Source organism: Prionailurus bengalensis, chromosome D1, assembly GCF_016509475.1.
Source record: "Prionailurus bengalensis isolate Pbe53 chromosome D1, Fcat_Pben_1.1_paternal_pri, whole genome shotgun sequence".
Classification (NCBI taxonomy): domain Eukaryota; kingdom Metazoa; phylum Chordata; class Mammalia; order Carnivora; family Felidae; genus Prionailurus; species Prionailurus bengalensis.
The window spans coordinates 67,586,214-67,613,809 of NC_057346.1; the positions used below are offsets into that span (position 1 = coordinate 67,586,214).

Sequence of the window (27,596 nt, forward strand, 5' to 3'; positions counted from 1 at the left end):
CTCTACACCCAACATGGGGCTCAAACTCACAACTCCTGGATCAAGAGTCACATACTCTACTGATTGAGCTAGCCAGGCACCCCTCAAGTTTTAATTCCTGGCAATTAACCCAAAATTTAAGATAACACTCTGGGCCAACTACCAAAGACTGTGCCAGCAGTTTATGGTCTCTGAGCTGAAAGGACCATGGAGCTAGCTAGCTGTGCAGTCACTGGTAAGGGAAAGAAGATACTAGTCCAAAAGGGAAGACCAGAGAGAGGGAGAGAGAAAGCTAGAAAAACAGGACAGGGGAACAATCCTGAATCTTCAGCTCTCTGTGAATTCTGAAATGGATTGTAATGTATCCTAAGTAAAGGACTGTTTTATGGGTGAGTACTTGACCAACTTAAAATAAGATCCCCTGAAGCAAGCATAACCCCACATGGTGATGTATGTACCACTGGGTTTACAAATATTTGTTTTTCAACAACCAAAGTTGTCCCTCTTACTTTTGCAAAAAACAGATTACTTCAGTTTTCCATGAAAATTATAACGCATCTATGTAAATAAGGGAGCAACAAAATTTTCTAAATGCTTTTATTTTTTTTTGACACAAATATTCCTGCACCTCTTGAGCCCTTCTTGCTGATAAAAGAACTGGCAATACATTTGTTAATGACGCTTTCAAAATGTGCTTTGGTGTATAGAGGTAATAATGTACTTTTTAGGTATGTTAATAATAAATTAAGGTTATAGTGGCTGCCATATTAGAGAAAATAGTGAATGGATTAGTCTTAGCAAAAAATTAGTTTTGCAAGTAGATAAGCTAAGGATATCAAAACTGAAAAAATTAGCTTCATACATTTTATTGTTTGTAAGTTTTTGATAAATAATATTCTATTATAGAATATAATACCTTACCCAGCACCTGACATATAGTAGGAATTCAATAAATGTTTGTTAAATTCTACTGCCTTTTAATACAGTAATTTTCTTCAGTACTAATTTCCCAGATACAGCTCCGATAAAAATAAAAAATTGTAAGAGATTGGGGGGGTTCCTTTATAAAATTATGTACTTCTAGAAAAAATGGCAGCAGCAAGAGAGAGAGAGAGAAAAGAAAGTGTGTTCTAAAAAGTGATTCCAACTCAGATTATTCAGAGATGACTACTTTGACCCTGTTTGTACTTATAGTCCCTGCTGACAATATGCTGGCAACATCTTTGGCCTCATTCTTTTTCTCTACTTATTTTGGCTTTACAGAGATCAGGTCTCAAGTCATGGGAATGTCCATGACCTTCAGTTGCTGAACTTTTCCTTCCTTCTTTTGTTCTTGCCTGGCTCAGAAGGGCATGCCAGGTGATGCATGTTACTTTTTCAGAGCTGAAGAAAGGATCTGGCCTGTGGAATCAATAGAGAAAATCTTGGTCTCAACAGTCTCTTGGTTCTCAACGCACCTCTTGTCATCCAGCTGAGAAGCCTCTTTATAAATGCGTTCTGATTAGCTGTTTTAGGTTCTTGTGGTTTGTAAATCTCCTTTCTCCCACAGAGATATTATTAGGACATAGCCAGGCTAGGAAGGCTGTGGGAAGCTTTGGAGGTAGGAGGATCCAGAAAGGATTGCAGTAAGAAGGGAATTCCGTTTGGTGAACTCCATAATCCAAAAGTAGCCCTGAGTTGATTCCATTTAGGAACCAAGGGTGGACTTTCTTGTTTGGTTCTTTGGCCCTTTAAGTTTCCCCATCTAGGGCCAGGATATCAATCAGGAAAGAAATCAGCCTCAGGTGTGTCCTCTCATTTCTTTCTCTTCTAAACTTCAGCCTCCAGGCATCGCACTGTAGTTTTGGGCAGACTCTTGGGCTCTTCTGAATTTTTATCAGCTTTTTTTGATTCTCCATTAGGATTGCTATCATCAACTTTCTCTTCCTTTACTACTTTGGTTTCAATCATTTCCTTCTGCTGATTCTTGTTTGTAAAAGGGAAGGTCTTCACATACCTATAGGCATAAACATAAAATTAAAGTGAGACACTTCTATGTAACACATGTGACAATAGATAACACTTTGTCTGTGTTGGCACATATTAGCACAGTATGCTGGTACCTTTATGTCAGATGCTAACATGTGCATTCTCAAATACATTGCATCCCTACCTTAGTGATTTCATTTAGATGAGACAGTAAATTTGCAGGCCACACTTAAGGCTGACCTCACAACCCTCCCACCAACAACAGAGAATTCCGAATCAAAATCAAGCATATACTTCCCCCGTAGATTTCAGTCTTTTCTTTTTATCTCTTGATTTTCAAAAGGACACCCATTGACCTGTTTCTAAAGGCTGGGTGACATGCATGTGCTGAAATAGTAGGAAAGATTGGGTGTTAGGGAGGAGAGGTGAGAAGAGGGAGAAAATTTACGATGTGAGAAGTCTACTGTCTCTGTTTTGACTGACGAAATGCTAACAACAACCCTGGAAAAAAAACACAAGATAGGAATGTGACAAACATTACAAGACTAACAATGTGCCAACTACCCCACCTTTTGATGTAGCAAACTGCAAGACCAGCTGCAGCAGCAAAGAAGAGGAGCGCAAGCACTAGCAGAGCCGTGGGGACACCTGGAGGAAACAGAGACATCGTCTGTGGGTCCTTTGCTTACACAGTGTTGTGTGCTGCTCTTCTAATGATTCTTTACATGCATGAAGACAACAGATAATGCAGGAGAAAAGCCTTCTCTGTGACCACAACGGGGCTACTTAGAATGTTGGGCCCACATCTGCTTCTTTGCTTCTTTTCCTATAGAATCCCAGGCCTTGCCTCTCAAGCTCTATTCTATAAATTGCAGTATCATGGAGTCCATTTCCTCTCTGTGGCTGTGGGATGATAGGTTTGGAGCTAGTTAGGTGTAAACCCTTCCTTTTAAATAGGAAGACAAACTTTCTAATCATAGGCATTTAAAGGCATATATATATAAATATATATATATATTAAACTCTGATATATTAATAGTGTCTTATTTTTAAAGTCTTTGAGTTTTAAAAGTGAAGCTATTTTATACTCATATACTATGATTTTTAGTTTAATCATTAAGGTTCTTTAGAGCCCTCAAGTTCTATGACTTTATGAAAGTTGAGTTTGCATTAAGGTTTTACTTGTATGGCCAATCTGGAGATAGCCTAGTTTTTTATGTATTTTCTGTTATACATAAACACACAAACACACACAAATATACTGCAAACACAGAAAGCTTTTACCTCCAAACCCAACAACTTCATTCTTGAATGCTGCTTTATTTTCAATGTAAGATTCTGTTTCTGTAGATATGGTGCTAGTTTCCACAAAAGCTTCTGTTACACAAATCAACTTTCTTTTCCGTTGAGAAGTGGAGGCCAAAGCAGAAGTAGGAGCAAGAGTAGGTGTAGTAGAGTAAGGTGCAACAGTAGATGAAGCCGAGTATGCACTGTCACTGGTGATCATTTCTGTTGTGTATGTTGCCTCATGAGTGTTGAATATGGGATCTTTGGTGGTGATAATTTCTGGAGAGCATGAGTTAATCCGAGTATCTGTTGGGGGAGGGAAAAATAAAGTAACAAGTAAGTATTGTAACACCTCCTAATGTTCTTCCTGCCTCTAGTCTTACTCCTTTCCAGTCCCCTTATACTGCAGCCAGAATGGTCTTAGAAAAGTGCAAATCTAATCATATCACTTCCTTAGAATCCTTCAGTGACTGCCTCTACTCAGTGGCCCATAAGGCCCTTTGTGATCTGTCTCCTGCTGACATGGCTAGCCTTATCTGACCAGTGTGTCTCTCCTTCCTCTTGCCTACTCAGATTTCTTCAGTTTCTTTGATGTGCTTTCTCTCATATCCAAGCCTTGACCATGATGCTTTCTTCACCTGTAAGACTCTTTGTCCCCTCTTTACTTAGCTATTACTTACTCTTCAAGTCTCAGATTGAACATCTCTTTATTAGGCAGACTTGATGACTAGATTGGGTTCCGAGGCATATGTTTTTGTACCTCCTTATACTTCCCTTGTCAAGGTTCTCGTTGCACTGCTCTACACTAGACTGAGCTCCTTTGAAGCAGGACCCCTGTCTTATCATTCCCTGTGCCTAGCACATAATACATGCTCAATAAATATTTGATGAATAAAGAAAGGAAAGAAAAGTGACAGGATGGAAGGAGTAGCTGGGGAGACTGAATATATACAGATGACACCACTTCAGGACAAAGATCTAAAACCAGCTTTCTCTATGCTCTTCAAAATAAAAAAAATTTTAAGGAGGGAGCAGGGGCTGGATATAGGTTTATCTGTTTCCTATCTGTTGGCTCTGGTGGAGAGGAAACTCAACATCTTTGAGCAGCTAACTTTGAGTCAATCATGACACTTTATTTAGCAATTTTATTAAACTCTCATTTTATAGGGGGAAACTGAAGTTCAGCGAAATTAAATAACTTGCCCAAAGTCACATACCTAGTAAATGGCAGAGCCATATGATATATTATAATATGACATATTATAATATATAGTATAATATAATAGATATAATATGAGTTTGCATCTATTTCAAATTCCTACTTATTTCTGGCAGTGGGTACCATCAGCTGGAATGTTAGCTAGGAAGAAAAAGTTATTTCATTCATTTTTGAAAAATACCATAAATTACCAATCAAGGTCATTGATACTGTTGATAAAACATTTTGACTACACACACATTCAGTCAGAATTTTATACTATTTATTATACTTATAAAATATCTCTATTGAAACACACATTATCCTTGACCTCTGCCTTGAACTTTTATTACATTTCTCATTCTTGAGCACATGCTAAGTTTTTCTTCAAAAAATGAAAAATTTTCAATATCAGAGAAAAAACATATGAGCACATTATATGTTGGGAACTGAAAATACAGATACAATTAGGTCTAGTTCCAGTTTCCAGGACAGAAGTATTTTGATAAAGAGATTCACAGAGGAGATGGCATTTGAGCAAGGTATGGAGGATTAATGTGTTTGTTCAACAAATATTTATTGAGTTCCAACTCTGTGCAAAACACTGTTCTAGGTGTCAAGGTCATGATACAAAGAAAACAGAGTTCTTACTTTTAAGGGCCTTATATGCTAATGGAAGGATAAGATTTTTTTTAAAAGCCAGAAATTTCAGAGTATGATAAATGTTAAGAATAAAATTAAAGAGAATAAGGATTAAACTGGTAGGGGTGGGGGATGGGAGATAGATACTTTGAATTAAAAAATTTTTTTTTTAATTTTAATATAATTTATTGTCACATTGGCTAACATACAGTGTGTACAGTGTGCTCTTGGTTTTGGGGGCAGATTCCCGTGATTCATCACTTACATACAATACCCATTGCTCATCCCAACAAGTGCCCTCCTCAATGCCCGTCACCCATTTTTCCCTCTCCCCCCTCTCCCCCCCAATTAACCCTCAGTTTGTTCTCTGTATTTAAGAGTCTTTTATGGTTTGCCTCCCTCCCTCTTTGCTTTTAACTATTAAAAAAATCTTTTTTAATGTTTATTTTTGAGAGAGAGAGAGACAGAGCATGAGCTAGGGAGGAGGAGGGGCAGTGAGAGCAGGAGACACAGAATCCAAAGCAAGCTCTAGGCTCTGAGCTGTCAGCACAGATCCTGACGTGGGGATTGAACTCACAAACCATGAGATGATGACCTGAGCCGAAGTCAGATGCTTAATCAACTGAGCCACCAGGCATCCCAAGAAGATACCTTGAATAGGATGATAGGAGAAATTGAAGTGATACTTAAGCTGAGGCCTAAATGATAAAAAGTAGCCAGTCATTGAAAATCTAGGGCAAAATCATTCCAAGAAAAGAGAACAGGAAGTTCAAGAGCCCAAAGCTGAATGAACTCAGTACGTTTGATGAATAAAAGGCCAGTATGTTTGGAACACAGCAGAAGCTCATCTAGTATGCAGGAAGGAATAGAATATTCCAGTCAATAGGAATAGCATGATCCAAGAATCCAGAAGTTTGAAAATGTAGTTACAGAAAAATGATAAGGAGTCCAGGGTGGCTGGAGAGTAGAGTGTATATATGATTGGTAGCATGAAAGACTGCAAGCAGGAGATGAAACTGGGTAGATTGACTAGAGCCAGAGTATTGAGATTCGTAATTGCCTTGTTAAAGCATTTGGAATGTATTTTGTAGGAAATGGAATTTTCAACTGGGTCCACAAACCTCCCAACTGATATACAGGAGTTCTCATACATGCTCACTTTAATGCATAAAAGGCTTCATAGTTTACATCATATTCTCAAATAGGAAGTCACCAAGGGCTACGGAGCAGAGGAGTAACATAATTATCAATGGAGGTGTGTGGAGGATGAAATGCAATGGGGAGAGAGTACAATCCAGGAATAAGGAAGGAGATTATTGCAATTGCAAAGAAATAGGGGAATCCAGAAGTATCTGGAATCCTAAAAGTTATATTTTAGAGATCTCCTAGGGAAAAGTGATTTTTTGAACCCTGGCTATAGGTTAGAATCATCTGGGGAGCTTTTAAAAAATATTGATGCCCAGAACCCAACCGGGGCTTGGTATATTATTGATGTGTAGTCATCACCATGGAAGGTGCTACATGGGAGTAGTGGCTCAAGATTTAAATCCTGGCTCTTTCCCTTATTGACTAGGATCATAGTAAAATATACTCTAAACATCAGTTATTTCTCCTGGAAAATAGAAACGATACCCTTCTGTCATTTTACTGAGGGTTAATGAGATAATAAATGTGTAGGGCCTGTCATAATGTATGAGCATGATAGGATCTATCTAACAATTACTTTTCTTTGCCTCTCTGTTCATTAAATATAGCCAACAGGGCCACAGTGTGAGGGAGCAACAGCAGTCTGGTCCCATAATTCCTACTGGGTTGAGGACATACCTCAAACTATGAATATGATTTCTTTAGAATGTGCCAAGTGTACTGATGTTAAACACAGAGTGTAGTTGGAGTCCAAGAGGAAAGATAGGAGTAAAGGGTATGGGAAGGCTTCTTGAAGATGATGGCACTCGAGAATTGAATAAAGAGTAGCAGTTAACTAAATAGGAAGATGGGCATTGTGGTGGAGGGAACAGCATGAAACAGATGGTGCATGCAGAGCATTCAAAGCACCTTGATCTGGTCCCCCAAAGCTCACAAAGATAGCAATAAAAAAGACAATTAGGATAAAGTGTAGGGTCAGGTTTAAGTTACTCTGATAGACCTCACAAGATAACCATAAAAAAGAAAGTTATAAAAACAAATGACATATGTTTAGGATTAGCATTTGGATAAAGGTTAGATTATCTCTGATCCTCACAAAGATGGCAAACAAAAGCAGATGAACCTAATTTATTTCAAATTGATAGTATAACTACACAGAGTTGTGAATTTTTCAAGTCCCTTTTGCACATACTTCATTGACAGTACACCCTTAGAGAGCTATATTCTGGGGACTAAAAGAAATGCAAAGAAATCTCAAATTTCACTCAATGGGTTCATTATTCCTAATAATGTTGGTTTTATAATTTTGAAACTATCATAGGATGAGAAAGTATAGTAATATTATTTATTGGGAACTGTGATTTTCTGTGTAAGAGAAAAATATAAGTGTAAAACAAAGTAAACTAAGAAAAAGCTTGACCTGTTATATTTGAGCTGGAAATATCAATACAAATTCATAATTTTTATTTTTTATTAAATTTTTTTTAAATTTATTCATTTTTGAGAGACAAAGAGAGACAGAGCATGAGTGGGGGAGGGGCAGAGAGAAAGGGAGACACAGAATCAGAAGCAGGCTCCAGGCTCTGGGCTGTCAGCACAGAGCCCAACTCAGGGCTCTAACTCATGAACCACCAGATCATGACCTGAGCTGAAGTCAGATACTTAACTGACTGAGCCACCCAGGTGCCCCCAAATTCATAATGTTTAGATATAAGTCTGTATTTTTAGTGGGTAGCTCTGCATATATATATATATATATATATATATATATATAGAGAGAGAGAGAGAGAGAGAGAGAGAGAGAACTATATATGTATAGAGCTATCCACTAAAAATACTGAAGAAGCAGTGAAAACTCCAGTAGTAATGAAAACTACTTGCATCCAGATCTTGTTTTCAAATTAACATTCTCCATTAAAAAGAACATGGCTTCTTAGAGAAATAAATGGCTGGTTCCATATCAGGGGCAGAGAAAGTACAACGTGAGTGTGGGACATGCTATTATGTCAGAAAGCAAGGAATTACTCAAATATTAATGGAATAAAGAACACAAAAGTCAACTAGAAGGGGCTCCTACTCACCAAATTTGGGACAATTTGAGCATCAAAAAGAATAAAAGAATAATAATTGTAAAATTGATTACAACATATTGAACACACAGAATAAGTAAAATATAATGTATTCATAGTAGTATAAGAGGGGGAGAAGAAATGTGTGTGGGGGGCGGGGTTGGAGAAGAGAGAGATTCTTCTGCATCAAAGAATTCCAGTTAATAAATGTAAAAGGAAGATTAGAAACATCACCATTTTGTAACCCCACATATAATAACTGATTCCAGTAAGAATAACCAATGGCTGCTTAAACTCTAGGTACTAGATAGTTGGGGTCAGAATATATGCATGGTGCCAAAATATCACATTATGGGTTACTTACCCATTGCAAGGGGAAAAGCATATCTTTATGAGTTCCTTTAGAGAGGTCTGGCAGTCACCATATTATTCAAATGACCAAAGTTAGCATATTAATAGTGGGACATATTGACATTAAGTTGGGATGTGATTTAAAGTGCACAATATCATCTATGAAATATTATTCTCAAAATGTTGAACAAGAGTCTAATCAAGCCTTTAGATCTAACTTTAAGCATATAGGAAATATAGGGGTTGGAAGTATGAGTTAAATGAAACCAGGAGGAAATACACAAATCCAAGTCCTCTTCCTCTGACTCCATTTTGTGAAGTCCAGAGGGCTGGGTATCATATCATCACACTGACAGCTGGGAGGAAGGCCAGGAAGTTGAAAGGCTAGGTCACTTGACAGGCATGGGCTGGCTATGAGATAAACAGGTTTGTGAACCACCAATTCCCCAACCAAAAGCGGTAGGCGTAAGAGGCAGAAGAGAGAGGGAGGATGGTGAAACAAACAAAAAAAGCTTTATTCCACTTTTGACTCTGCCACCAACAGAACAAGCCAAACCTTCATTCTGAGCTATCATTTCATCCATGAAATGAGGGAAGAGGACAAAGCGTCTTTCAGGGCTCTTTCTAGGTCAAAGCCTCCTGATTCAGAGAACTGCTTGGATCCTATGTTGCCTTTGGGCAACATAATGTTGCTGGTGCACACTTATCTCTTGGATCTTAGAGAATGACTTTGGAATCTGCCCTTGTATATGACCACTCAGCTGTCTGACCTTTAGAAGGTCAGATTTATGAGTATGTGTGAAGTGTAATAAATCAGCAGAGAATAAGTATTTAGTGAAAGAAAAACTTCCTGGGAAGTTCCTTAGGTAGAGCACTTGGGATAGGTGGATGTGGTCTCCAAGCAAAGTTAATAGGATGACTGTGTGACCATGAGCAAACCAATTCTATTTCCTAACTTCAACTCCTTCCTTCATAAAATGATCTTATTCTTAAAAATGTCAAGTGTAGTGAGGCCCCTGGGTGACTCAGTTAGTTAAGCATTTGACTCTTGATCCAGCTCAGGTCTTGATCTCAGGGTCATGAGTTCAAGCCCTGCACTGGGATCCATGCTGGGTGTGAAGCCTACTTAAAAAAAAAAGAAAAAATGTAGCATCTGAATTTCCTCTCCTTTAAAGGAGTGTAGGGTAAGGTAAAGAGCATGCTTTCAGAGTTAGACCTGTGTTAAAATCTTTGTTGTAAGTGAGAACGTAGACAAATATACTTATGTCTTTTGGGTTAAATTTTCTCCTCTGCAAAATGGGAGTGAAAAAGTATACCTTATAAAGAGATTGTCAAGGTTCAGTATGATAACTCGATACATTGCTTTGTCTATAGTGAATATTTCCTTACCTTCTTCTTATTTATCTTATAAGATGGAGGAATGTGGGTAGTGGAACCTCCTGGGTTGCCCTCTTCCTATGTTGCCATTTAGTCATATTTTCCCTAACTTTTTCCTCTGAGGGGCACATGACCAACTCTGGCCTGGTCCTACATAGAGGCAGTATTGGGAGTATTAAATGACCATCACCAAGATTCCTTCTGCTGCTACTCAGGGCTACTCAGACAGGTCATAGAGCTAGAGAAAACATGGAGAGGCTACAGATATGACTCACCAGATGAGTTGTAGCAGTAGGCCAAGAACTTTTTGCTGAGTGAATTTCTCCAAACCAGGACACCCATCCCATTCTTCCCACACTTGGGGTTCGGGAGAATCCGAGGGATGACCAGAAACTTATCTGCAACCCATCCATAGCTATAACAGAATACACATTAGTTGAATGGATACATTTATCTCTACTGCTGAACAAGAACACAGAGCTGGAAGAGGTCCAGCAGTATTGTGAATACAGTTGTTTCTCACCTGCAAGTCTCAAAGCCAGACCTCCATGCTGCTTCAATCTGGTCTTTGCTGGCCAAAGTTAGTCCCATCAGCCTACAGGCCTCCTGGGCTTCTGTGAAATTCAGCTGCTGGGTTGTCTTTTTGTTCACAAGGGTGACCCCTACAATTCTGCATGGTGCTGAGATGGAAAGTTCTGCAAAGGAATCACAGAGGTCCTCAATTTGCCGCTATCTTTGTTCCCAGCCTGTAAGCTATTTTTCCTCGCAAAGTATTATTGTCTTGTTAGAGCAGTGAGGTCCTTGTGGCTGGGATTGGCGGTTAACTATAACAGGCCAGACATTTCCCACAAGGAAATCCTGCTGGGTTAGGGTGGGTATTTGCTCTGGTCCCAGCTGTACCTCTCATCATATTTGAGTCTATCCTACACCACTACATTAAGGGGTTTTTTTACATAGAGACTTGTTCTTTACATAGAGACTTTCGCCACCAGTCCCTTGGGTTGAGTCTAGGTGATACAGTTGCTGCAAACCTTTTTAGAGTCTATAAAATGAAAGGTCTGAGATTTTGAGAAAAATAGAATTCAGGGCTCTGGTTAATAGAATAGCTAACAATACACCAAACCAATATGGCTTGGGAACACCAGTATTTCTGAGATGGGCTGAAAAATGTTGCACTTGGTATAACACAATGTGAGCTTTCTCAGTCCCAGGTGTTCTCTGACCATTGGGGGGCAGGCTTACTCAGAAGTTCCTCAAGAAATCAGGCAGTAAACCTGGCATGACAGAGAAACTAAATAAAGTTGAGTTTTAGAGTCTGGCCTATGTCACTTGCTAGCTCTGATATCTTAGGCTAGTTATTTAATCTTTTTGAGCCTCAGTTTTCTTATTCATAAAATTGAGAGAGTAACAGTATCTATTGTATAGGGTAGTGACAGTTGAATGAATTAATTCAAATAAAAATGCTTAGCATAGTGCCTGTCACAAAGTAGGTGCTCAGTAAATCATAAGTAACATCATTATGTTATCTTCAAAGCTTTTTGGTTTTAGTTCTCTAATGACTGATCTCTCAAGGGAAGGGAAGGCAGTTGAATAGATATGTTGTGAATATATTTTACTCAAAAATTCATGAATCCAAAAGTTCTTTAGATCACTTTCTTGGATCTGGGATTTATAGACCTGTATAAAATTGCAAAATTGTATTGCATTTAGGTGCATTATTCCTATTGGGCTTTGTCCACAAAAATCCATAAGAGGGCATTGCAATCTTCCAAGAGGTTGCTTGTACACAGATCTGTGTGTTGGATACCCAGTCAAATGCTTTGATCACTTTCTAGGTTGGTATTTTAAATACGTTTCTTGAAAACATAGAAGGAGCATTTCTAAGTCCTCCATGTGGCCTTGCTATGCTCTGGAGCAAGAAGCTAGAAGAGGTAATATGTATATGATACACAATATTTGTGGATGGCCTTATTTGCTTCCAGACGTTGCCCTCATGATGAGAAACCAGAGAGTCAACACCCCAACATGAGTGTTAATGACAAAACAGCCTCTTATGACTATATGTACTAATACTAATACCTATAGCAATACTGATATTAATACTAGGGATACCTGGATGGCACTGACAGTGTGGAGCCTGCTTGGGATTCTCTTTCTCTCCCTCTCTCTCTCTGCCCCTCCCCTGCTCTCTCTCTTTCAAAATAAATAAATAAACTTTAAAAAATACTAATACTAATTCTAACATCTATCATCTGTTTATGCTACTCTGTGCCAAACCCTGTCTCCTTTAATAGAAAGTTGAGGCTCAGGGAGATTAAGTAACTTTCCCAAACTCAAGGATATAAGCATGGATATAGGACAGATTGGGTGCAGAAACCCCACAAACTCTAAAACCCCACTATTTTGCTTCCCACTGTGTTATGGAGGAGAAAATGAACACACACACACACACACACACACACACACACACACACACTCTACAATTAGAGCTAAACTCTCCAAACACACCATTTGTCCTGGAATTTGGCTTAGCCCATGAGCTTGCTATTGTTCAAATCTCATGGCTGTTTCTTTAGGAATACCTGCAGAGAAGGTTTTTTAATTACACTATAAAGTGGTATTGCTACTCTTCCATCATAACTCATTTTTACCTTAAAAGTTATTATTTAGAGTAATGAAGGACCTATTCTGGACAATGGACCTAGCTTTGATTATTCACCTGTTATTAATAGGCTCTGGGACTCTGGCAAGTTATTGTTGTCATTTGTAAGATTAAAATGGTTGGTTCTATCTTCTTCACAAAATTTTTGTCAGAATTAAGTTAGATAACTTGTGCCTAGCAGGGACTAGGTCCATAAGAGATAGTCAACAAATATTAGTCGTTTTTATGCTTTCCTAGTTTTTTTAAAGACAAAAGTAGGGAGTTGGAATCCAAGGGCTACTCCACTAACCTCTTCCTTAAGAATTTTTAGGAAACAGCAGGCATAGTAGAAATACTGTATGTTTGGATCAGATAGAGTTGAATTCAAACCCAAGCTTTTTTTTACCATCTATACGGCATTAGGAAGTCACTTGGCTTCATTTGAGCCTGCTGTTTCATCTATAAAATGTCTACTTGAGAAGATTTTTTTTAAGTTGATTTATTAATTTTGAGAGAGAAAGTGAGAGCACAAGAGTGGGGAGGAGCAGAGAGAGAGAGAGAGAGAGAGAGAGAGAGAGAGAGAGAGAATCCCAAACAAGTTCCCTACAGCCCATGAAGATCTCAAAAAACGTAAGATCATGACCGGAGCCAAAATCAAAAGTCAGACGCTCAACCAACTGAGCCACCTAGGTGCCCCTTCATGAGAAGATTAAATGAAATTTCATATATTACATACATAAAAGTTATATATAATATAAAATATGATATATATAATTTAATTTCCTTAGGAAATTTTTGCCATCATTAAAGATAGTCCAGAGTGCAATGGAATTATTGTTAAAGAACAATTTCCAAAATATTTGAGTCATGGCAGCATTGTGGGGAAGTCTCCCAGGGGAATTTCAAAGAGGACCAAACTTATTTGAGAATAACAATTTTGGAATTTTGAAAAAAAAATATTACTCTAGGCTCTCATAATAAATATAACAACATAGGAATCAACTCAGGATATCTGATTCCTACATACTTTATATCACAGAGCCTATTCCAGCATAGGAACACACAACTTTCTTTTTAAAGTGCTCAAATTTTCATTTGCCTGGAGCTATAATAAGTGATTTGTGGTTACAATTTTTTTGCCTACATTGCAGAGTGAGGTTACCACTTAGGCATCTCAAAAGCCTGGAAATCCCTTAAAGCCATTCCTTTTTGGTAGGGAGATAATGACTAATTTTCAAACCTATATTTTCACATTTTTTCAGTTAATTTGCTATTTATTTCATATTAAAAACATATGCATTCAATTGTAATACAGCAAAATTGAAATTAAAATAATTATATTGACACTTCCAAAAATATAAAACAGGTCAATATTTAGTGAAAGTTGGCCATTTTTCCCAGCTTTTAGTGCTTGCTTAAAATTCATTACAATCATGGTTTATTTCTTCAATGACATACTTTTAAAAACAAATGATCTCTCCTCAATATTTTGTTTCAAAATATTCTCATTAAAAAGATTCGATAACCAAAAATAAAAGTCAAAATAACATAAAGGTAAATGTGAATCATTCTGGTGAAGTCAACAATATGGTAAAAACATTTCTGGCAGAGCAACACTATGAACTAGATCTGTGGATATTGAGGGTCCCCTACTCCCAGCAATCCATAGTTAAGAATTTGGTAGGCTTAGGACAGTTTGCAAGATCTTGCTTTGCCTCAGGTTGGAAATCTGGTAAGAAACCTACCTTCTACACGGAGAGAGCCATGGACCAGGAGCTTTGTGGTCCAGATGGAGGCAAGAAGCAACATCAGGCTGAAGCACTTGGCCATTATGCAAATCCCTTATGAGCCAGAGAAGCACCCTGGGTGGTCACTGGTAGTAATAGAAGCAGGCAATCACCAGGCTAGATGGAGTCTTCTGGAAATATATTGGAGCCCCACTGCTTCATTTCATAACTGAGACATCCGGATTTCCCTGCTTTCAGGCTTCTGACTTGTCAAGGTCACTGGGGGAAATGAGTGACGTCCCTTAAATGCCCAGGCTGTACTTTGTGGATTGCTTTCTGGAAAATTTAGCTAATGCTGACTCAGAAAACACACAAATGAGGAAGACAGATAGCACAGCATAAACTGCTAGAGGTTTCCCCAATTCCCATATTCCCTGCCATCCCCTACCTCCCCAACCAGCTCAGTTCTGACATGGTTCATTGTTATTACCTGTGGAGCCCATTCATTTATATACTCTTAGGAATGTCTGTCTCTAAAGGAGATTGAGCATGGATTGTGCTTCTTTTCCTCCCACAGTCAGTGTTTTTTTTTTTTTCTCCAGCTGCTTATCTTTGTGAAGGCAGCAGTTGTGGGGCAGGGGATGGTGCAGAAGCTCATGAAAGCAAATGCACACTTAAATGCTGAGAACAGGCTGTATATGCCTATCTTTTCTCATACACTATGGCAAGTGATTCTTTCTTCAAAGAAACAAGACACACACAATTCATATTTAGAAAACACAACTGGGGGACAATTCACAAAATTTTAGTCATTTTTCACTTTACAAAAGGATTTTTGAGGTTATAATAGTAATTACCACAAGCGTCCTTTATATAATAACTCTCTCTTTAATAGCTTCTCTTTTATTCTGGTAGACCAAAATTCAATTTAGAGTTCCCCTTTCTTGCTTGATGAATGTGAGGTTTATATGTACTGTGTATAAGTAGACTGCCCTCTGTTTTCCCAGATGGATATTCAATGGTTTGTCTTCCATGGGAATTATGGAATTCTGACTTGTGAATAATGCCTTGAGCAATGGTTTATGAGTTTTCTTCAAAATGAATGTCATTTACAGGAGTTTTTGGATAATGATTTATTTTCTTACAAATGGTATTGGTCATAAAATTAGATATCCATACAGAAAATACCAGCAATGAAAGGAGAATCTGTTCTGCACATAGGTGACTTGTAAGAGACCAGGGGATAGCCCTTAAATATCTCTAATATTTAAATATCTGTACACCTCATTACTTGGGTGAGCACAAGTCCCAAGGTATAGTTAACTTGGAAACATATGTGACTCTATCACCACGGAACTAGATAGACAAGGAGGAAGGAATCAGGTCTTTTTCATCATTATCCTTAAAACCTAGCACCATGCCCAAAGGAGAGGTAGCCTTCAAGCATTTTTCTAAAGTATTTCAAAAAGAAAGAAGGAAAGAAGACAGGAAGGGAAAAACAAGCTGTAGAATGCAAGGATTTGGATGGGAGAAATATAAGAAAAGAATGACCTAAATTTTGGAAACAAACTTCTAGAAGGGGAGTTATTAGATAAAGGGAGTCTGCATGATGGTGCTGGTGCTTAAGAATGAGTTTCTGAAAGAGGAAACAATCTTACTTTTTTGGATATCTATATTGAGAGAAGTTAAGCCACTATGGGAATGTGATTGAGAATGATTGATGGGAACTTGTTGCCTCTCTCGCTAAATGTGAGTATGCTCAATCTTCAGTTCTAGGCCTCTCACTCAAGGCAGGTTTCTGAAAAGTTAGTTGACAGGAGTGAAAAGCTAAACTGGAGAGCTATAAAGAAAATATTGCCAGTTAATTTCTCTTTATTGTTTTGAGGAACAGTGTTTAGGATATGGAAAAAGAACCAGCAGTACTGTCCTTTTCTAAAATAACAGCTCATGCTATAATCAAGGAGAATCCACAAAGAAAAATTTGTAGAATTAGAAGGGAAATTTGAAAAGTTAAATGAAAATGAAGAGAATAGCAATCAAATTGCAAAGGAGAGTAGGAAACAATATCCAGACCCATTTTCTTTTTTTTTAATTTGTTTTTTAAATTCCAGTATAATGTACAATATTGTATTAGTTTCAGGTGTACAATATACTGATTCAACACTTCCATACATTACTCAGTGCTCATAATGATAAGTGTACTCTTAATCTCCATCACCTATTTCACCCACCTCCTCTTTATCCATTCATCTATTGATGGACACAGGCTGCTTCCATAATTTGGCTATTGTAAATAATGCTGCAATAAACATAGGGATCCATATATCCTTTTGAATTAGTGTTTTTATAGTCTTTGGGTAAATAGTCAGTAGTGCAATTACTGGATTTTAGGGTAGTTCTAAAATTTTTAATTTTTTGAAGAGCCTCCATACTGTCTTCCATAGTGGCTGTACCACTTTGTGTTCCCCCTAACAGTATGTGAGGATTTTTTTTCTCCCCATCTTCACCAACACCTGTTTCTTGTGTTTTTGAGTTTAGCCATTCTGACAGTTGTGTAGTGATATCTCATTGTAGTTTTGATTTGCATTTCCCTGATAATGAGTGATGTTTAGCATCTTTTCATGTGTCTATTGGCCATCTGCATGTCTTCTTTGGAGAAATTTCTGTTCATGTCTTCTATTTTTAAATTGGATTATTTGGGTTTTTTTGGTGTTAAGTTCTATTAGTCCTTTTGGTGTTAAGTTGTATCAGTTCTTTATATATTTTGGATACTAATCCTTTATTAGATCTGTCATTTGTAAATATCTTCTTCCATTTGGTAGGTTGCCTTTTTAGTTTTGTTAATTGTTTCCTTTGCTGTGTAGAAGCTTTTCATTTTGATGTAGTCCTGATAGTTTATTTTTGCTTTTGCTTCAGGAGACATATCTAGAAAAATGTCTACTGCCAATGTCAAAGAAATTATTACCTGTGTTCTCTTCCAGGATTTTTATCATTTCAGGTCTCATATTTAGGTCTTTAATCCATTTTGAGTTTATTTTTGCATATAGTGTAAGAAAGTGGTCCATTTTCATTCTTTAGCATGTAACAGAGTGGTCCATTTTCATTCTTTAGCATGTAGCTGTCTACTTTCCCAACACCATTTATTGAAGACTGTCTTTTTCCCCTTTGCACATTCTTGCCTCCTTTGTCATAGATTAATTGACCATATAATTGTGGGTTTATTTCTGGATTCTCTGTTCTGTTCTACTGATCTAAGTGTCTCTTTTTGTGCCAGTACTATACTGTTTTGATTACTACAGCTTTGTAGGATATGGATAGTGATACTTCCAGTTTTGTTCTTCTTTTTCAAGATTGCTTTGTCTATTGGGGGTCTTTTGGGGTTCTATACAAATTTAAGGATTATTTGTTCTAGTTCTATGAGAAATGCTGTTGGTGTTTTGATAGGGGTTGCATTAAATCTGTAGATTGCTTTAGGTAGTATGGACATTTTAACAATATTTGTTCTGTCAGTCCATGAACATGGAATGTCTTTCTATTTCTTTGTGTTATCCTCAATTTCCTTCATCAATATTTTATGATTTTCAAACTACAATTCTTTCACTTCCTTGGTTATTCTTATTCCTAGGTGTTTTATTATTTTTGGTGCAATTGTAAATGGTACTGTTTTCTTAATTTCTCTTTCTGCTGCTTCACTATTAGTGTATGGAAATGTAACAAATTTCTATCTGTTGTATCCTGCAACTTTAGTGAATTCATTTATTAGTTCTGGTAGTTTTTTGGTGGAGTCTTTAGGGTTTTCTATATATAGTATGTCATCTGCAAATAGTGAAAGGTTTACTTTTTCCTTCCTGATTTGGATGACTTTTATTTCTTGTTTTCTGATTGCTGTGGTTAGGATTTCCAGTACTGTGTTGAATAAAAGTGTGAGAGAGGACATCCTCATCTTGTTCCTGATCTTGGGGGGAAAGCTTTCAGTTTTTCACCATTGAGTATGATGTTAGCTGTGGGTTTTCATTAATGGCCTTTATTATGTTGAGGTACGTTCCCTCTAAACCTACTTTGTTGAGGGTTTTTATCAGGGATGGATGTTGTACTTTGTCAAATGCTTTTTTTTTGCGTCTACTGAAATCATTATATGGCTTGTATCCTTTCTTTTGTTGATGTGTTGTATCACATTGATTCATTTGCAAATGTTGAGCCACCTTGCATCCTGGGAATAAATCCTACCTGATGGTGGTGAATGGTTTTGTTACTGTATTGTTGGATTTGGTTTGCTAATATTTTGTTAAGGATTTTTGCATTTATGTTCATCAGAGATATTGGCCTGCAGTTCTCTTTTGTGTGTGTGTGGTTTTGGTATCAGGGTAATGCTGGTCTCATGGAATGAATTTGGAAGGTTTTCTTCCTCTCCTATATTTTTGAGTAGTTGTAGAAGAACAGATATTAACTCCACTTAAAATGTTTGGTAGAATTTTCCCTTAAAGCCATCTAGTCTTGGACTTCTGTTTGTTGGGAGTTTTTTGATTACTAATTCAATTTCAGTGCTGGTATTTGATCTGTTCAAATTTTCTATGTCTTCCTGCCTCAGTTTTGGTAGGTTATATGTTTCTAGGAATTTATCCATTTCTTCTAGTTTGTCCAATTAATTGGCATATAATTTTTCATAATATTCTCTTATAATCTTCTGTATTTCCGAGGTGTTGATTGTTATTTCTCTAATTTCTGCTTTTTTTTTTTTTTTTTTTTTTTGAGTTCTCTTTCTCTTTTGATGACTCTGGCTACTGATTAATTTTGTTGATCTTTTCAGAGAACCACATCCTGGTTTCATTGATCTGTTCTATTTTTTTGTTGTTGTTGTTTTTGTTTTTTAGTCCCTATTTCATTTATTTCTTCTCTAATCTTTATTATTTCCTTCCTTATACTGGTTTTGGTTTTGTTTGTTCTTTTTTCTAGCTCCTTAGGTGTAAGGTTAGGCTGTTTGAGATTTTTCTTGCTTCTTGAAGTAGGTCTGTATTGCTATAAACTTCCCTCTTAGAACCACACTTGCTGCATCCCAAAGATTTTAGACCATTTTCATTTGTCTCCATGTATTTTTTTATTTCCTCTTTGATTTTTTAGTTGACCATTATTTAATAGTATGTTATTTAACCTCCATGTATTTGAGTTCTTTCCAGATTTTTTCTTGTGGTTGATTTCTAGTTTGATATCATTGTGGTTGGAAAAGATGCACGGTATGACTTCAATCATTTTGAATTTGTTGAGACTCATTTTGTGGCCTAACATGTAGTCCATTCTGGAGAATGTTCTATGTACACCTGAAAATAATGTGTATTCTGCTCTTTTAGAATGGAATATTCTGAATATATCTGTTAGATCCATTTGGGCCAATGTGGCATTCAAACCAACCCATTTTCTTATTCCCTAGATATGGCATATAAGAGTGCAAGTTATATTTAATCTGATACATGCAAATAAAAGTTCAAATAGAGTAGAAATTTTGAAATATTGCATGAAAGATGGAAATACAGTACAACCCAGAGTACTAGACTGAGGGGTAATATCTAAATTTTGCCTTAAGTTCTTACACTGATTTTCTGTGTGAGTTTGAGCAAGTGACTTAAACTTCTCTGGGCCTCAGTTTTATCATCTATCAAATAAGAGAGTTGAATTATCTGAACTTAAAAGTTACATAGCAATATAATTCTATGGTACCTGATATTATATGGATTAGTTGTTTTCTAAAATATGTAGATAAGCAAATAAATTAGTCAGTGTAGTCTAACTGCTATAACTAACCCCAAATCTCTGTGCCTTAGAAATTAAAAGTTCATTTGTCTTATGTCATAATCCAATGGCTGATAGTGGTGGTGGTGGTAGTGGTGGAGACTGTGTTGAGGAGATTTTGTACACACAGTTATTCAGAGATGTTGTAGCTCTACTATTACCTACTTACTACCTTAGAGCCCTCCCCCAAGATCTTCTTGGTTGAGCCAGCAATAAAGGAAGAAAGTGTGGAGAATTGTGCTGGAAATTACTTTAGGGACCAGGCCTGGAAGTAGTTGTATCACTTCCCATTGGCCAGAACTCTGTCCCATCTTCCCATCTAAGTGCAAGGGAGTCTGGAAAATATAATCTATCTGTGTGCCAAGGAACAAATGGAAAAGTGATCTGGTGAACACATAGCAGTTACCCTTCTTATCTACCTCATATAGGGTTTGCTATGCCTCCCACACATAGAATATAATCACTATTCTCAAGGGAACCAATGCAGAATTACATCTAGCTCAAAGTCTTTGATTTCTGAATTATGCCCAGTCTTCCCTATCAGGTTCACCTGTGGCACTTGGGGTTTGGTGACCTATGAGCTAAAAATGTTAGATTCTTCCCCCTAAATGTAATGATCAAGCAGGATCTGGATGACCTCAATAAAAAATATCCCATGTGTTCGTGAATTGGGAAAAAAACATTATCAAAAATCTGAGAGGATTGAACAGTAATAAAACTTTCCTACTATTTTACCAGACTGTAGGAAAAGAAAAAAAAATGATATATATTAAAAAAAGATCAACCCAGGATCTGCAGAGAGTAAAAAGGAGACTGTACCAAGGGTGTAGATCCCACAAAAGAGACAAACCAAAAAGAAAAAGACTTTTAACTATAGAGATTAAACAGATGGTTACCAGAGGGGACATAAGTGGGGGGGATGGGTGAAACAGGTGAAGGGGACTATCTTGATGAACACCTGAGTAATAATATGGAACTGAATAACCACTGTATTGTACACCTGAAACTAATATAAAGTATGTTAACTACATTGGAAGTAAAATTTGCAAAAAGTAATACAGAAAAAAGCTTACCTGAAACATTTTTTTTTAGTAAGTTTTACACCCAGTGTGGAGCCCAACATGGAACTTGAACTCACAACCCTGAGGTCAAGACCTGAGCTGAGATCCAGAGTTGGACACTTAACTGCATTAAACTATTCTATCTTTAAATTTTAAGGTCTTTCCAAAGATTTCAATATCTTCTGTAATATAAAAACCAGAATAATGTGAAGCTCTTTTTTTTTCTGGCCTTAAGCACCCCAAGGATTTCAATTCAATTTTCCAGAACTTTTGTTAGTGGAATGTAGTAACTATTAAATAGATAATACAAAAAAAAAAATCTCATGTGTAAAGGAAAAGAATGGGAGATACAGGACTTCACCCTGGAATACTAATGAAGAGTCAGTATAAAAGCCACTATATTAATTTTCTACTGTCATGTAAGAAATTACTATACACTTAGCAACTTAAAACAACACTTTTATACTATCTTATAGTTCCACAGGTCAGAAGTTTGGGTGGGCTCAATTGGGTTCTCTGCACTGGGTCTCACAAGATTAAAATCAAGGTGTAGGTTGTGGTGTGCTCTTACCTGGAGGTCTTGGAGAAGAATCCACTTTCATGCTCGTTCAGGTTGGTGGCAGAATTCATTTCCTTGATGATGTAGAAATGAGGTCCCTATTTGCTTGCTTGCTGTCAACTGGGGTCCATTCTTTGCTCAAGAAGCTGCCTGCTTTTCTTCTCATCTGACTTATTCCATTTTCAAAGCAGCAATGACTCTTTGGGTTTTTCCCATACCTTTAATCTCTCTGACCTTCATGTCTACCATTAGCCAAAGAAAGCTCTCTGCTTTTAAGGGCTGATGTGATTACATTGGGCCCCCTGAGGTGATTTCCCTACTTTAAGGTCAACTTTACCATATTACATTACAGGAGTGATATTTCATATGCAAAGGTTTCAGGGATTGGGATGGGACATTTTGGAGAGGGGGAAATTCTACAAATTCTTTCTACTACAATTACTTACCTTTGATTAGATCTTGATTCTGCTTTCTGGGAGAAACTCCTACGTCCCATGTCCACTGACCTCTATAGCCCTTCATTGTATATAATCATCCTTGGCCACATTTGAGCTAGATCAAGCAGTATGCCCTCCTGTGGCGGGGGTGGGAGGTAGTAGTCTACCTTCTGTTGTTGTAAGCTGAAGATGGCAAAAGTTGTTTTCTAATTTGAACAATTGAACTTTTCCATCTTGGTTTGTGTTTCTTTGAAAGTACAATTCCCTCACAAACCTAGATTTCTGATCTTTTGCTTTCATTTGATTCTATGTGCTAATAATCATACCCCAAATCCTTTCTCAGTCATAATTCTCAAGATGTATTTCCTTATTTTCTCAGCTCCATCCCACTCTTTCTTTAATTTAATGGTTCCTACACTGAGTTCATTTGATATTACAGGCGGAAGGGACACATCTTTAATCTGGCCTTTGCCATAGGCTGAGTTGATTTGAGTTCAACTGAAAAATTTTATTGGTTCTTTCCCACTGAAAGCTATTTTTATCCTTACTGTTTGGAGTTTAGAAACAGGCTTTCTAACCCTTCAATCTAAAAATATGTATTCTTTTTTCTTTTCCACTTCCAAATAGCCATTTTTTTCCTGAGTGCATTTTTTTTTTTTTTTTTTTTTTTTTTTTTTTTTTTTTTTTACAATACCTTGCCAAAGGCAGCCAATAAAGGATCACATACTTCAATACTTGGGCTTATTCTGACCATTTCTCCTAGGGCTATAGGCTGCCCATGGACTGCCTTTCAAGTTATCATGGGTAACCCCTTGCCAAGTATTTTTGTTTTATTCACTACATGCGTCACCATAATTCTAGCTCCTGATATTAGTTTTCTTGTTTTTTTGCTACTTGACTGCTAAACCAATGCCTCATATTTTGCAAATTTGCCATTGAAGCACCCCATTTCTGGCTCAAATCTATACATTAGTCAGAGTAGGCTAACTACTAGAACAAATATTCCTGAATTTCAGTGGCTTAATACACTATTTGATTTTTTGCTTATGTCACAGTTGAATTCTGTGAGTGGCCATTCAAAGATCCAGCTTCCATCTAGTGGTCCTGACATCTTCTTAGACCTCAGGTCCCCAACTAAATCCTCTGAATTTAGTAGGCAGAGGGGGAATAAAGGCAATGTGGAATATTGGATAGGAGAGTCTGTTTTTAGGAAATTATATCTGGAGGGTCTATATTCCCTTACATCTGGCTGCAAGAAAACTGAAAAATGTAGTCTAGCTGTGGAAATCATGTTGGTGAAAATTTAGCAGTCTCTAGCACAGCAAAATGTATTAATTTAAAAAAATTAAAAGAGACATACACACAAAACAGATTCTTAAGTACAGAGGACAAACTAGTTGTGGCCAAAGGGGAGGTGGAAGGGGGATGGGTGAAATAAAGGGGATTAAGAGTACACTATTTCAATGAGCACTGAGAAATCTATGGAATTGTTGAATCATTGTATTGTATACCCGAAAAAGAAATCATGAACCAGGAAGGTGTAGGAAACTAGTATCAGGAATGAGGAAGTGGAGAGAGAAAAGAACCAATTCAGCCCCTAAGAGGTAACCTATAGTATAGTGACCCAAGGGCTGGGGACTTTTGGCTTGGTTCTGGGAGGCACTAATATCCAAGAGGATCTGACTCAGGGTTGGGGTAAGACTGTGGCTTAGCTCCAGAAAATGAGGAGGCATTTGGCTACTGCAAAAGGTTTGGAAAGGTGCTTTTATTTTCAAACTCAGGTATGTGACACTCTGTAGTTTAATGCTAGCACACCTGTGTGAGGTTTAACATTAGGAACTGACAGTCAGTTATACATAAATCCAGCATCTCCCTCTCCATTTACTCTTCCAGGCTGTACACAGGATTTTGTGGTAGCCAGAAAGTGAAGGCCCTTTTAAGAAGTGATAACAAAAATGACACAAACAACACATCACTCTGAAACTCAAGGTAGGCACCCAGAGTCCTAGGGCTAAGCAGAAATGTCAGACTTCAGAGACATTTTGAGGGGAATTTTTATTTTAGATCAATATCACCATTGGAAATACAGGGGCCATTTCTCTCCATTTCATTGCTGCTTTGGAAACATTCCAACTGCTTCAGATCGATCTTTGCTTTTCAAAAAAGAAATGCCAGTGAGTACTTTTTCAGGAATGCCCTTGGAAATGTAGTTACTCTTACAGTTCTTTTCTTCAACCTCTCTTACTCATAGAGCACTTTGGGTGAGGGCCTATGTCTGGAAGTACTCTTGAAGGTTTTTCTGTGGAGCAGCTGGAGGTTCAGGAGCTCACTGTAGCTGTTCTCCTGACCTTTGTTTTAATTGGTAACAAAGGTTGGAACCCTGTGGCCAAGTGGACAATGGGCCAGTTCAGCCTGGTCCTTCTATAAGGGAGGCTAAGACTGGACATTGCCAGTATAGAGTCCTGCCCCACAGCTACTGTCTCTGGAGCTCCATTTGCATCGTGTCTGTGGCTCTGAGGGCCTAAAAGATTTTTCAGTGTGTCCAGTCCCCCTGGAATAGGCAGGGAAAACCATCCATCCAAATCCCCAAAGTCCCTCTGCTTTGATCTACACCTCTTTACCTTAATGGCACTTTCTTGGTCAACCCTGGCTTGGGCTTCTCCCACAGTGGTTTTTTAGTCACTGTAAAGGATGCCATTACCCTCCCCGCCCCTGCTCCCCACCCCCTCCCCCTCCGCAACAACAGCATGGTGTTTTATAGTAGGGCTGATCTAGGTGGGTCTTTCTGAAAGGAGTGGTTGCATCAAGCCCAGTCCTTGAGCTTGGAAATTGTGTTGCTAGTTAGGTCTCATTTCTGCTCTCTCACAGAGTAGACTGAAAAATATTAGAATAAATTGAAGCTAATAAAGATGTTATTTTTCTCACTGAGATAGTGGCAATGATGGTGCTAGAACTGGGAGGTATACAAAATGTCAGCTTCCCCAGGCTACTCTCCACAACCTTGAATGCTCACTAGTTCTTTTAATCAACATTTAATAACACCCTCCCATGCATCAGCAGCCATCATGCTAGGTACTTACCCCAGAGAATGGGTAAGATATGGTTCTTGTCTTTGAGGAAAAATAGGGAGACAGACACTTAAATAAGTCATTGTGATATACTGTCACAACAGCAAATAATGAAGATGTTTAAAAAGTGTCAGCAGAGGAGGGTGTAACCTATTATGTGGGGTATGGTAGGAAGTTGGAGGGAAGTCATCAAAGCCTGTGCATCAGGGATAATTTTTGCACTTGGTCCTGAAGGGTGACCAGCAGAAAAGAGGAGAATGGCAAAAGAAAAACTAGTGAGTGGAGGAACAGAACTATGAGAAAACAGTTTAGTCTGGGAACCAGAAATAGTTTGGAGTGGTTGGAGGGCTACTTGGGGAAGTAGGAGTGAAACATAAGGCATGCAGTTAGGAGACCATTGGAAAAGGCAATTTTGTGCAGGGGCCAGTCTGCCTGGATATGAGTTCCAGGCCCATAATTTACTAACTGGATGTCCTTGGCAAGTTAGTTGTGTTTTTTTGTGCTTCAGTTTCCTTATCTGAAAATGGGGAGGGTGGTACCCACCTCATTGTTTTTTCTTTTCTTTTCTTCTTTCTTTTTTTTTTTTTTTGAGGATTAAATGAATTAATACCTATATAATACATAGAACAGTGTTTGGCTCATAGTAAGTTCTATATGAGTGTTAGCAACAAAACAAACAACATCAACAACAAAACAAAAACAAGAGCAGAACAATAAAACCCACAAGAAACCAACACCCCTCAAAACTGATAAGGGATGAATGAAGGCAGTGGCTGTAAAGGTGGAGCAAGAAGTCAAATTGGAAATGGGATGTGCTCCCTCAGTTTTATGCTGAACAATTAGAATGCTCTGAAATGTGTACTTGGGTTGGAAAACCCATTTGAACTGAAGCACTAAGGTGCAACTGCACATGTGGTTGTGGGCACACGAGGGCTGAAATCACACATGAGAGGTGGGTTCTCAATGGTAGAGGACAAATAGGGAATAGACTGTTGTACAACAGCTTAGAATTAGCACTTGAAATAGCGACCAGCAAGTTCACTGTTGCAGCCATGAGTTTTCAGTGTCTTCAAACATCTTAAATCAATGTGGAGAGCTCATTGAACAGGTGCCTGGTGACTGCCCCACACCTAGTGAAAAATCTGTGGGTTGTTTTATCCAGAACACACACCTAGAGCACACGTTTGGAGGGTTGTTGGCTTCATGCACATGCATGCTGTGTGTATGTGTGTGCTGTGTGTGCATACAGATGCATATATGTTAACTCACATCTTCCCATTTCATTTCAAGCACTGATCTAAATTCAGCCTAAATATTTTTCTGAGAAACCTTCCCTACTTCTGTAAAGAGAAACTCTGGTTCCAAAGGGGAGGCAGGGAGGCTGAAGAAGAGTCAGTGAGAATGAGATGGGAAATGGGATGATATTCATGTTGACTCCAAATTCTAGGTCTGATCCTCAAGGTCAGAGTTAGCCTTTGGGCATAATTCTTCTTGATTTCTGAATACAGAGAGGAAAAAGGGGAGGGAGAGTGAACTTCTTACTGTTTTCTGCAGTGAAGGTGTTTTATTTCCCCCTGCCATCTGAGCTAGGGGCAGATGACTTTCCCTTCTGTTAGAGTTCCTTGGTGAAGGTGACTTCATCCGCCAGAAGTGTTGCCAGGGCAGTTTTGTTGATCCTCCAAAAACATCAGTTACTGTGTATGCATAGCTCCCACACAGTTGCTGAGTATGAAAGAACCCTGCTTATTTCCTGATAGGCTGGTGCCAGCATGCCCACAACTGGCCTGAAACATATGCTTGGGAAAAGAGCAGTCAGCTATGTGCTGGAGCAGGGCACTGACTGGGTGTCAGGTTTCCTACTGCTCTGCAGGTTGCTCATGCTGGAGTCCTGAGCTCCACCACGAGTCCCTCTGGGCTGCCGAGCAAGTTGATCTCCCATGGGGCCCATCAGCCTGCTCCACACAAGAGTTATAGGAACTGTAGAGTCCCAACACAACAGTCAAGACCAGCATCACTGTGGCCATCATCCAGATGACTTGCCAGTGCTGACACAGTTTGGGATACATGACTTGTAAGAAATGAACCAATTCTTCAAGTTTGCTGTCAAATGAAAAAATAGGAGAAGGGCTTAGTATATTGGGCACATTAAAAATTTTCCCCAGGTGATTCTGATGCCACCAGTCCATAGCCTTGATGTTGGGAGCTCCTGGGCTAGAATACTCCATTTACTTGTTTGATCATACATACATACATACATACATACCCTGATCTATTCATGAGATGATCATTAATGTCTGAACTC

General features: G+C 38.1%; 2 protein-coding genes across 18 annotated transcripts in view; both read right to left on the reverse strand.

Annotated features, from left to right (window-relative positions):
* Positions 1-562: 562 nt before the first annotated feature.
* On the reverse strand, positions 563-14,682 carry LYVE1 (lymphatic vessel endothelial hyaluronan receptor 1). The gene is made up of 6 exons (XM_043580641.1): positions 14,404-14,682; positions 10,541-10,712; positions 10,293-10,432; positions 3,232-3,540; positions 2,517-2,595; positions 563-1,975 (listed from the first exon to the last, which is right to left on the reverse strand). The coding sequence occupies exons 1-6, from the start codon at positions 14,486-14,488 to the stop codon at positions 1,789-1,791; spliced, it is 972 nt and encodes a 323-aa protein (XP_043436576.1). The 5' UTR covers positions 14,489-14,682; the 3' UTR covers positions 563-1,788.
* Positions 14,683-23,971: 9,289 nt separating this feature from the next.
* The window catches only part of IRAG1 (inositol 1,4,5-triphosphate receptor associated 1), a 120,386-nt gene continuing 116,761 nt past the window's right edge, over positions 23,972-27,596 (reverse strand). For all 17 annotated transcript variants that reach the window (XM_043580654.1, XM_043580653.1, XM_043580652.1 and 14 more), the window contains one exon: positions 23,972-27,394. In XM_043580654.1, the coding sequence (XP_043436589.1) occupies positions 27,151-27,394 (244 nt within the window). In that variant the 3' untranslated portion in view covers positions 23,972-27,150. The remainder of the gene's footprint in view (positions 27,395-27,596) is intronic.